This window comes from Salmo trutta, chromosome 20 (assembly GCF_901001165.1).
Source record: "Salmo trutta chromosome 20, fSalTru1.1, whole genome shotgun sequence".
Lineage (NCBI taxonomy): Eukaryota > Metazoa > Chordata > Actinopteri > Salmoniformes > Salmonidae > Salmo > Salmo trutta.
In genome coordinates, this window is record NC_042976.1 from 29,494,622 (window position 1) to 29,507,287 (window position 12,666).

At 44.8% G+C, this 12,666-nt stretch overlaps 1 protein-coding gene across 2 annotated transcripts in view; it reads left to right on the forward strand.

The window, feature by feature from the left end:
* The window catches only part of si:dkey-100n23.5 (cyclic AMP receptor-like protein A), a 101,658-nt gene that overhangs the window by 21,121 nt on the left and 67,871 nt on the right, over positions 1-12,666 (forward strand). For both annotated transcript variants that reach the window (XM_029703808.1, XM_029703807.1), the window contains 2 exons: positions 3,085-3,141; positions 3,262-3,322. In XM_029703808.1, coding sequence (XP_029559668.1) covers positions 3,085-3,141; positions 3,262-3,322 — 118 coding nt within the window. The remainder of the gene's footprint in view (positions 1-3,084; positions 3,142-3,261; positions 3,323-12,666) is intronic.

Here is a 12,666-nt window from a genome sequence, read left to right on the forward strand (position 1 = left end):
TCAATCTGTTTTCTCACGCAATTACATAGCATATAGAAATGTTGTGCAACATGAGCTCATGGGCTCTCATGAAGTGTTTGGTTAGATTTTTGATTACATTTGCATTGATGTTAGAGTGACAATAGAGTGCTGAGTACCAGGCAGGCAAGTTTGGTAGGCCACTAATTGTCACGTGTGCTCCCTCTCCGGCCTCTAGGTCACCAGGCTGCTCATTATGGCGCACACCTGTCACCATTACGAGCACCTGTGCGTCATCAGTCTCACCTGGACTCCATCACTTCCCTGATTACCTTCCCTATACAGTTGAAGTCGGAAGTTTACATACACTTAGGTTGGAGTCATTAAAAATCGTTGTTCAACGACTCCACACATTTCTTGTTAACAAACTATAGTTTTGGCAAGTCTGTTGTGTCATGCACAAAGTAGATGTCCTAAGTAATTTTCCCAACAATTGTTTACAGACAGATTAATTCACTGTATCACAATTCCAGTGGGTCAGAAGTTTACATACACTAAGTTGACTGTGCCTTTAAACAGATTGGAAAATTCCAGAAAATGATGTCATGGCTTTAGAAGCTTCTGATAGGCTAATTTACATCATTTGAGTCAATTGGAGGTGTAACTGTGGATGTATTTCAAGGCCTACCTTCAAACTCAGTGCCTCTTTGCTTGACATCATGGGAAAATCAAAAGAAATCAGCCAAGACCTCAGAAAAAATTGTAGACCTCCACAGGTCTGGTTCATCCTTGGGAGCAATTTCCAAATGCCTGAACGTACCACGTTCATCTGTACAAACAATAGTATGCAAGTATAAACACCATGAGACCACGCAGCCGTCATACCGCTCAGGAAGGAGACGTGTTCTGTCTCCTAGAGATTAACGTACTTTGGTGTGAAAAGTGCAAATCAATCCCAGAAATACAGCAAAGGACCTTCTGAAGATGCTGGAGGAAACAGGTACAAAAGTATCTATATCCACAGTAAAACAAGTCCTATATCGACATAACCTGAAAGGCCGCTCAGCAAGGAAGAAGCCACTGCTCCAAAACCGCCATTAAAAAGCCAGACTACCAACAAAAGCCAACTTATTGTGGGAAGCTTGTGGAAGGCTACCTGAAACGTTTGACCCAAGTTAAACAATTTAAAGGCAATGCTACCAAATACTAATTGATTTTATGTAAACTTCTGACCCACTGGGAATGTAATGAAAGAAATAAAAGCTGAAATAAATCATTCTCTCTACTATTATTCTTAAGACAGGTAATTTTTACTAGGATTAAATGTCAGGAATTGTGAAAAACTGAGTTTAAATGTATTTAACTAAGGTGTATGTAAACTTCTGACTTCAAATGTAAATGTCACTCCCTTTGGTTCCTCCCCCAGTTGTTATTGTTTCAGTTTTATGTCTGTGCGTTGTTCGTGTTTCTTGTTTTGTATTATGTTGCGTTTATTTATTAAAACAACTACTTCCTGAACTTGCTTCCCGACTCTCAGCGCACATCGTTACACTAATGACCAGCAGCAGCATCAGAGCTTGGAGAAGCATAATTACCGTGACTAAGCGGTCATGTGGAATTTGACTGCCTTCATGACTCGTGACGGCCGGTGTGGCGGTAATACGGTCACCGCAACAGCCCTATGTATGTGTCAGAGTTTCTGTTAACCAGTAATAGCCAGCTTTTGGCCTATAAAAAAAAATTGAAAAGCTGATAAATAAAATTTACACCAGCCACTTGTTTGGGAGAAGTAGAAAAGAATCCCATTGCGAATAATATTTTTTAGCCTATTCATTGATGGAAATACCTGTAGATGTAAATACATTTGACTGGTCATAATTATCCGTCTAGATTAATTTGCATAATTTAGTGGAATTAAATTGGCGTGTGTAGGCTACAGTATATTTGCTGTGTATCTTATTTATCACACGAATACAGCGTACAGATACAGAGCCTTTGAGCGGAAAATCTGTCAGACAGCGTGAGAGCTGCTGTGTCAGCATCTCAAATGGCAACGGAAGGCAAGCTTCATCAGTGCTTCACACACCACCTTGCAGTGAGCTATGCATTTTGGAAACATATACTTAATTGTTTGAAACCTGAACATTTTAATAGATATTATTAAGCATGTCTTACCTTGCTTCAAAGTAGCCTGTTAGATCTCCTCTCTTTCTACATTTCTAACGGATATTTTCATCTCTGTCACATGAAACAACTCTCATGTACGGTGCTCTTTAGACAACAGTGTTTTCCAGCTAATTGCATTATGGAATGAACATTCGCACGTAGCCTACTGCCTTGTGCACATCGCTTATAATGTGAAGAAATAATAGTTTATCAACATTTTAAGCTAAACATTCTGATCTGTTGCATTAGGCTCAATGCTTTTGAAAGTTTATGTAGCCTAGGCCTAATGGTTGTATGAATTTGGGATCTATCTTCCCACAACTGTCCCAGAGTCAGTTTGACAAGCTGACCAATAGAATATGTAAACCTTTCTACTCTGGGGATAGTAGATTGACAGGCTGGCGATGTTGCTGTTGGTTACTGGTCTCGTTGTTTGAGGAAAAGTAAATGTGGACAGTTATTTTAACATCCTCAAAGTGCACATCAGAATTCAGTAAGAAGGGCCGTATATCGTTGTATCCTCAACTTGCATGTTCTGTTAATATGAATGACTATAATCTAAATGGGATTTCTGTCATCCTGAGCGCTGTGGGTGGACACCCTAATCAGGTTATGCACCTCATGCATATGGGTTAGATGTCTCAAATGTCCAACACCACATTGACCTAACAGAAACCCTGGAGTGTGTGTATAAATGTTTGTGTAGATGTATGTGGTTGTGTCTGTGCACCGTGCGTGCGTGCGTGCGTGCGTGCGTGCGGTGAGGAGGGGTTCTCAGCCCTATTGTGAGTAATGAGATTAGCGTGGGTCAGCCTGGACCTGGGGATCGATCCCCAAGTCAACCCCAGACCACAGGATAAGTGGGCCATCTGGCCTCTCTCTCAACCTGTTATCTCTCTCTCTCCCTCTCTCCATTTATCTCTCTTTGTACTATCTCCATATCGCTCTGTCTCTCTACAGAAGATGATTTGCAGTCTGACAGTAGCGGCCTTCTTTGACAGTGTAGCGTATGTCATGGTGAGTCACTGTCACCACACACACACACACACACACACACACGTTCCCACAAGCACATTCACACCGAGAGCTACAGAGTGACCTTTCCGCTATTTTCTTGTCTCCCCTGTCCTTCCTCAGGGTGATACCCATCCAGAGGGGAGTCTGTGTAACTTCCAGGCCTGGTGGCTCACTTATTTTGGTAAGATTCCCCGTGACCCCACACATACACTACCCCCCACCTGTCCATACATATCCCTTACAAATGCCTTCCCTACAGCGCACATCACCTTCTGACTTCACGTTGACTGACCTCCTAATATACTGCTTCTTACCCAAGTTTTCTGTACCATCAATTTCTGACTCTCTCAACCTAGTCCTAAATTACTAATCATGTCTAACTTACTAATGACCTTCTAAGATATTGGAGCTGGTTTCACCATGTGGTTGTAAAAAAGTTGGCCTTAAATGCTAGGTCGGGCGTAGCTACGTCTGACTTCCGGATCAGAATTTACACCTGGTCCACCAACCTAAAATAAGACTAGTCGTAGCTACGTCTGACTTCTGGATCAGAATTTACACCTGGTCCACCAACCTAATATAAGACTAGTCGTAGCTACGTCTGACTTCTGGATCAGAATTTACACCTGGTCCACCAACCTAAAATAAGACTAGTAGTAGCTACGTCTGACTTCTGGATCAGAATTTACACCTGGTCCACCAACCTAAAATAAGACTAGTAGTAGCTACGTCTGACTTCTGGATCAGAATTTACACCTGGTCCACCAACCTAAAATAAGACTAGTCGTAGCTACGTCTGACTTCTGGATCAGAATTTACACCTGGTCCACCAACCTAAAATAAGACTAGTCGTAGCTAAGTCCGGCGTAAGCAATGCGCGTTCATGAGATTTGATGCTTCATAATGATGGTTGCTAGGCAGCGCCCGTTAGTAGGCTGTTACCATACTCGTGGCAGTTCTAAACTTTGCGAGGCATGTCACTTCGCAAAGACCACCACTAAGCATGCACAGTTTCTTAACCACAGCTGAATGGATCAATAAATAATTACTGTGGAAAATTCACTGAATGACAAAAATATTGAAATAAAGAGTAGGCTAATGCCATTAAAGGCATGTATCAAATTGTTGCTTTCTGAAACTCCCAAAGTCATCCAACCGTTTGAAATCATTTCATGCAGTAGAGGTGTCTGGTCAGCTATAATTTCAGCACCTCGCTGCTTCGAGACAAGCGTGGTGTATCGTCTTGATAAATCAATGGCAGATTTTGTTTTTCTTCACTGAATCTCTGTTTGGATATTTGGTTACAGTTATGCTGGGAAATGTTAACTATATTGAGTGTTCATGATGATAATCTTTAGTCTAGGTAGTTTTCTCATCTATTAGCACTGATCAGAACGTGTTATGTAGCCTAGAATAACAAGTGGATTATGTGGTGTCCATCTTGTTCTTCACTCACATAGTAGCCTATATCCCAACCAAAAGCCTCAGGCTTGTCTGATAATCACTCAATGTGATTTTGTTTCACTGAATCTCCGTCTGTATATTTGGTTATTTGATCTCTTCATTTTGCTAATCTATCACTGATCGGACACATTTAGTTAAGTGATAATGCCCTCAAAACCGGTGTTTGCCCGGCAATATTACTTTTATACAAACGGTTACCAACATATAAAAATGATTGACAAATGTTCACTGAAAACGTTGCTACCCAAGCCGGCCGGCCGTTCGTTCGTTCTATCGGTTCGGTTGCCAGAGACGCAACCCAGTCGTTCTGTATCTATGGACGTGACCCAGTCGTTCTGTATCTATGGACGTGACCCAGTCGTTCTGTATCTATGGACGTGACCCAGTCGTTCATTCTAAATGTTCCATTGCCATACTGGCTGGCAACGTTCTTATCCCTTGCTTGCTTGCTAGCCAACTACAGCTAACTTACAGTCATGTCAAAAAGTGCAGCCAGAATAACAACAAAGTAGCTGCATTTGCATTTGTTTAAGCTGTTTTCTAGTGACATTTATTTGGTACATCCATAACAATGAGCTAATGATGTGTGATTTCACCTGGCATAGAAGATGTGCTCTCTCGTCAGGACACTGTTGTTCAGAGGAGCTAGCCAACAATACAGCTAACACAATCACTTCAAACTGAAGCTGGAAAGAATGCAAACTAGCTACACTTTGTCACGTTTGACCTGTTTTTTATTGATAGTTCTTTGTATATATCAATGAAGTAGATGCTGATTCATGATTCCGACTGGTTGAGAAAAGCTGCCTGCCTGTCTGTCTCGTCCCGACACGTTGTTTACTATCGGACAACTGGAGATCAAATTTGAATATTGAAAGAATGTTGCAAATGTCAGAGAGACAGACAGGTTTATACAAATCTCTGCTGTTGAAAACTAAATGTTAGTCTAAAAGAAATGTGAGCTAATGTCCAGATGCTTTTTATAGTGGAGATCAAGTTTATAAATTGCTTGGCTGGGCTGATGAGACACGGGATTGCGCAGTCAGATGGAACAGAGTAAACATGCATTTTAACATCATAGATTTACCCAGTGGTAACTTGTGCAATAGACACCGTCTGGAATGCGGTTTTAACCAATCAGCATTCAGGACTAGACCCACCCGTTGTATAACATGATATAATGTAGCCTAAATCAAGTGTGTTATTTTGCTATTGACTCGCGCGTAGGCAACTCAAAAAGCCTGCGAAGGTTGTGAAATATGAACACGAGACTCACATCCTTTTGAAAATATAGATTGCTATTATTTTCTGTGCGTATCATGATGAAGATAGTCCCAATTTAAAAGTATACACCGGTTCTCTACAATTTAAAGCCCTACGCTTGCTCTCAACCCTACGCCTGCCCTTTGCTACATAGCTATAGAAGAGCTTACGCCCAGGTGGTGCAACAGGTATTTTTACATCCAGTGTAGATCACATTTTACGTCAGACATAGAGTTACGACCAACTGGTGTCACTGGCCAACGATGAACATCTAAAGTATTCCTGACCTGCTAAGGTCCTTTTTAAACTAACAAAATATGTGAAGTAAGATCTATCTGCCTTTCCGATGACCTTCTAAGTCACTGAAAACCTTCTCCTGATTTAGGCTAAACCTGCCCCTACTCTGGACCTCAGGACTTATGTCACTCAGGTGTCACCCCTGAAACACAGCAGACTGTTCAGTGCACTAAACACTGGTCCTCTCTGGCCTATCAGCTACAGAGCCTGCAGGGCTGGGACACACACACACACACACACACACGTGTAAACACATGCACACACGTACAAGTGTAAACACATGCAGCCTACAGGGCTGACTGGGAGAAGGGCAGTGAACTACAGCGGCGGGGTCAGTAGCTCTATGTCAGTTCTGTTCATCATGAAGGGAGAGAGAGAGAGGAAGGAAGGGAGAGGAGGGATGGAGGCCAGTGATGGAGAGGGATTGAAGTGGAGGATATGGGGACCGTGCAAAACGGCAGAAGAGAGTGAAGTAAACATGAAGTGAGCTATGCCAACAGTCAGTGGGAGAAGAGGAGACGGAGAAAAGAGTGAAAAGGGCCGGAAAGGACATGAAAGTACAGAACTGAGAGAGAGAGAGAGAGAGAGAGAGAGAGAGAGTGTGTTCCCCCTCTCTCTCAGCAGCAGCAGGTATTAATGCCCTCTATTCCTATAGAGAGAGTGTGTTCCCCCTCTCTCTCAGCAGCAGGTATTAATACCCTCTATTCCTATAGAGAGAGTGTGTTCCCCCTCTCTCTCTCAGCAGCAGGTATTAATACCCTCTATTCCTATAGAGAGAGTGTGTTCCCCCTCTCTCTCAGCAGCAGCAGGTATTAATGCCCTCTACTCCTATAGAGAGAGTGTGTTCCCCCTTTCTCTCAGCAGCAGCAGGTATTAATGCCCTCTATTCCTATAGAGAGAGTGTGTTCCCCCTCTCTTTCAGCAGCAGCAGGTATTAATACCCTCTATTCCTATAGAGAGAGTGTGTTCCCCCTCTCTCTCAGCAGCAGCAGGTATTAATGCCCTCTATTCCTATAGAGAGAGTGTGTTCCCCCTCTCTCTCAGCAGCAGCAGGTATTAATGCCCTCTATTCCTATAGAGAGAGTGTGTTCCCCCTCTCTCTCAGCAGCAGCAGGTATTAATGCCCTCTATTCCTATAGAGAGAGTGTGTTCCCCCTCTCTCTCAGCAGCAGCAGGTATTAATGCCCTCTATTCCTATAGAGAGAGTGTGTTCCCCCTCTCTCTCAGCAGCAGGTATTAATACCCTCTATTCCTATAGAGAGAGTGTGTTCCCCCTCTCTCTCAGCAGCAGCAGGTATTAATACCCTCTATTCCTATAGAGAGAGTGTTCCCCCTCTCTCTCAGGAGCAGCAGGTATTAATACCCTCTATTCCTTTTGAGAGAGTGTGTTCCCCCTCTCTCTCAGCAGCAGCAGGTATTAATGCCCTCTATTCCTATAGAGAGAGTGTGTTCCCCCTCTCTCTCAGCAGCAGCAGGTATTAATGCCCTCTATTCCTATAGAGAGAGTGTGTTCCCCCTGTCTCTCAGCAGCAGCAGGTATTAATACCCTCTATTCCTATAGAGAGAGTGTGTTCCCCCTCTCTCTCTCAGCAGCAGGTATTAATGCCCTCTATTCCTATAGAGAGTGTGTGTTCCCCCTCTCTCTCAGCAGCAGCAGGTATTAATGCCCTCTATTCCTATAGAGAGAGTGTGTTCCCCCTCTCTCTCAGCAGCAGCAGGTATTAATGCCCTCTATTCCTATAGAGAGAGTGTGTGTTCCCCCTCTCTCTCTCAGCAGCAGGTATTAATGCCCTCTATTCCTATAGAGAGAGTGTGTTCCCCCTCTCTCTCAGCAGCAGCAGGTATTAATACCCTCTATTCCTATAGAGAGAGTGTGTGTTCCCCCTCTCTCTCAGCAGCAGCAGGTATTAATGCCCTCTATTCCTATAGAGAGAGTGTGTGTTCCCCCTCTCTCTCGGCAGCAGCGGGTATTAATGCCCTCTATTCCTATAGAGAGAGTGTGTTCCCCCTCTCTCTCAGCAGCAGCAGGTATTAATGCCCTCTATTCCTATAGAGAGTGTGTGTGTTCCCCCTCTCTCTCAGCAGCAGCAGGTATTAATGCCTCTATTCCTATAGAGAGTGTGTGTTCCCCCTCTCTCTCAGCAGCAGGTATTAATGCCCTCTATTCCTATAGAGAGAGAGTGTTTCCCCTCTCTCTCAGCAGCAGCAGGTATTAATGCCCTCTATTCCTATAGAGAGAGTGTGTTCCCCCTCTCTCTCAGCAGCAGCAGGTATTAATGCCCTCTATTCCTATAGAGAGAGTGTGTTCCCCCTCTCTCTCAGCAGCAGCAGGTATTAATACCCTCTATTCCTATTGAGAGAGTGTCTTCCCCCTCTCTCTCAGCAGCAGGTATTAATGCCCTCTATTCCTATAGAGAGAGTGTGTGTTCCCTCTCTCAGCAGCAGCAGGTATTAATACCCTCTATTCCTATAGAGAGAGTGTGTTCCCTCTCTCTCTCAGCAGCAGCAGGTATTAATACCCTCTATTCCTATAGAGAGAGTGTGTTCCCTCTCTCTCTCAGCAGCAGCAGGTATTAATGCCCTCTATTCCTATAGAGAGAGTGTTCCCCCTCTCTCTCAGCAGCAGCAGGTATTAATACCCTCTATTCCTATAGAGAGAGTGTGTTCCCTCTCTCAGCAGCAGCAGGTATTAATACCCTCTATTCCTATAGAGAGAGTGTGTTCCCCCTCTCTCTCAGCAGCAGCAGGTATTAATGCCCTCTATTCCTATAGAGAGAGTGTGTTCCCTCTCTCTCAGCAGCAGCAGGTATTAATACCCTCTATTCCTATAGAGAGAGTGTGTTCCCCCTCTCTCTCAGCAGCAGGTATTAATACCCTCTATTCCTATAGAGAGAGTGTGTTCCCCCTCTCTCTCAGCAGCAGCAGGTATTAATGCCCTCTATTCCTATAGAGAGAGTGTGTTCCCCCTCTCTCTCAGCAGCAGGTATTAATGCCCTCTATTCCTATAGAGAGAGTGTGTGTTCCCTCTCTCAGCAGCAGCAGGTATTAATACCCTCTATTCCTATAGAGAGAGTGTGTTCCCTCTCTCTCTCAGCAGCAGCAGGTATTAATACCCTCTATTCCTATAGAGAGAGTGTGTTCCCTCTCTCTCTCAGCAGCAGCAGGTATTAATGCCCTCTATTCCTATAGAGAGAGTGTTCCCCCTCTCTCTCAGCAGCAGCAGGTATTAATACCCTCTATTCCTATAGAGAGAGTGTGTTCCCTCTCTCAGCAGCAGCAGGTATTAATACCCTCTATTCCTATAGAGAGAGTGTGTTCCCCCTCTCTCTCAGCAGCAGCAGGTATTAATGCCCTCTATTCCTATAGAGAGAGTGTGTTCCCTCTCTCTCAGCAGCAGCAGGTATTAATACCCTCTATTCCTATAGAGAGAGTGTGTTCCCCCTCTCTCTCAGCAGCAGCAGGTATTAATGCCCTCTATTCCTATAGAGAGAGTGTGTTCCCCCTCTTTCTCAGCAGCAGGTATTAATGCCCTCTATTCCTATAGAGAGAGTGTTCTCCCTCTCTCAGCAGCAGCAGGTATTAATACCCTCTATTCCTAAAGAGAGAGTGTTCCCCCTCTCTCAGCAGCAGCAGGTATTAATACCCTCTATTCCTATAGAGAGAGTGTGTGTTCCCCCTCTTTCTCAGCAGCAGGTATTAATGCCCTCTATTCCTATAGAGAGAGTGTGTTCCCCCTCTCTCTCAGCAGCAGCAGGTATTAATGCCCTCTACTCCTATAGAGAGAGTGTGTTCCCCCTCTCTCTCAGCAGCAGGTATTAATACCCTCTATTCCTGTAGAGAGAGTGTGTGTTCCCCCTCTCTCTCAGCAGCATCTGGTATTAATACCCTCTATTCCTGTAGAGAGAGTGTGTGTTCCCCCTCTCTCAGCAGCAGGTATTAATACCCTCTATTCCTATAGAGAGAGTGTGTTCCCCCTCTCTCTCTCAGCAGCAGGTATTAATGCCCTCTATTCCTATAGAGAGAGTGTGTTCCCCCTCTCTCTCAGCAGCAGCAGGTATTAATGCCCTCTATTCCTATAGAGAGAGTGTGTTCCCCCTCTCTCTCAGCAGCAGGTATTAATACCCTCAATTCCTATAGAGAGAGTGTGTTCCCCCTCTCTCTCAGCAGCAGCAGGTATTAATGCCCTCTATTCCTATAGAGAGAGTGTGTTCCCCCTCTCTCTCAGCAGCAGCAGGTATTAATACCCTCTATTCCTATAGAGAGAGTGTGTTCCCCCTCTCTCTCAGCAGCAGGTATTAATGCCCTCTATTCCTATAGAGAGAGTGTGTTCCCCCTCTCTCTCAGCAGCAGCAGGTATTAATGCCCTCTATTGCTATAGAGAGAGTGTGTTCCCTCTCTCTCTCAGCAGCAGCAGGTATTAATGCCCTCTACTCCTATAGAGAGAGTGTGTTCCCCCTCTCTCTCAGCAGCAGGTATTAATACCCTCTATTCCTGTAGAGAGAGTGTGTGTTCCCCCTCTCTCTCAGCAGCATCTGGTATTAATGCCCTCTATTCCTATAGAGAGAGTGTGTTCCCCCTCTCTCAGCAGCAGGTATTAATACCCTCTATTCCTATAGAGAGAGTGTGTTCCCCCTCTCTCTCTCAGCAGCAGGTATTAATGCCCTCTATTCCTATAGAGAGAGTGTGTTCCCCCTCTCTCTCAGCAGCAGCAGGTATTAATGCCCTCTATTCCTATAGAGAGAGTGTGTTCCCCCTCTCTCTCAGCAGCAGGTATTAATACCCTCTATTCCTATAGAGAGAGTGTGTTCCCCCTCTCTCTCAGCAGCAGCAGGTATTAATGCCCTCTATTCCTATAGAGAGAGTGTGTTCCCCCTCTCTCTCAGCAGCAGCAGGTATTAATACCCTCTATTCCTATAGAGAGAGTGTGTTCCCCCTCTCTCTCAGCAGCAGGTATTAATGCCCTCTATTCCTATAGAGAGAGTGTGTTCCCCCTCTCTCTCAGCAGCAGCAGGTATTAATGCCCTCTATTGCTATAGAGAGAGTGTGTTCCCTCTCTCTCTCAGCAGCAGCAGGTATTAATGCCCTCTATTCCTATAGAGAGAGTGTGTTCCCCCTCTCTCTCAGCAGCAGCAGGTATTAATGCCCTCTATTCCTATAGAAAGAGTGTTCCCCCTCTCTCTCAGCAGCAGGTATTAATGTCCTCTATTCCTATAGAGAGAGTGTGTGTTCCCTCTCTCAGCAGCAGCAGGTATTAATACCCTCTATTCCTATAGAGAGAGTGTGTTCCCCCTCTCTCTCAGCAGTAGTAGGTATTAATGCCCTCTATTCCTATAGAGAGAGTGTGTTCCCCCTCTCTCTCAGCAGCAGCAGGTATTAATGCCCTCTATTCCTATAGAGAGAGTGTTCCCCCTCTCTCAGCAGCAGCAGGTATTAATACCCTCTATTCCTATAGAGAGAGTGTGTGTTCCCCCTCTTTCTCAGCAGCAGGTATTAATGCCCTCTATTCCTATAGAGAGAGTGTGTTCCCCCTCTCTCTCAGCAGCAGGTATTAATGCCCTCTATTCCTATAGAGAGAGTGTGTTCCCCCTCTCTCTCGGCAGCAGCAGGTATTAATGCCCTCTATTCCTATAGAGAGTGTGTGTTCCCCCTCTCTCTCAGCAGCAGCAGGTATTAATACCCTCTATTCCTATAGAGAGTGTGTGTTCCCCCTCTCTCTCAGCAGCAGCAGGTATTTATGCCCTCTATTCCTATAAAGAGAGTGTGTTCCCCCTCTCTCTCAGCAGCAGCAGGTATTAATGCCCTCTATTCCTATAGAGAGAGTGTGTTCCCCCTCTCTCTCAGCAGCAGCAGGTATTAATACCCTCTATTCCTATAGAGAGAGTGTGTTCCCCCTCTCTCTCAGCAGCAGCAGGTATTAATACCCTCTATTCCTATAGAGAGAGTGTGTTCCCCCTCTCTCTCAGCAGCAGCAGGTATTAATACCCTCTATTCCTATAGAGTGTGTGTTCCCCCTCTTTCTCAGCAGCAGGTATTAATGCCCTCTATTCCTATAGAGAGAGTGTGTTCCCCCTCTCTCTCAGCAGCAGGTATTAATGCCCTCTATTCCTATAGAGAGAGTGTGTTCCCCCTCTCTCTCAGCAGCAGCAGGTATTAATGCCCTCTATTCCTATAGAGAGTGTTCCCCCTCTCTCTCAGCAGCAGCAGGTATTAATGCCCTCTATTCCTATAGAGAGAGTGTGTTCCCTCTCTCAGCAGCAGCAGGTATTAATGCCCTCTATTCCTATAGAGAGAGTGTGTTCTCCCTCTCTCAGCAGCAGCAGGTATTAATGCCCTCTATTCCTATAGAGAGAGTGTGTTCCCCCTCTCTCTCAGCAGCAGCAGGTATTAATGCCCTCTATTCCTATAGAGAGAGTGTGTTCCCCCTCTCTCTCAGCAGCAGGTATTAATGCCCTCTATTCCTATAGAGAGAGTGTTCCCTCTCTCAGCAGCAGCAGGTATTAA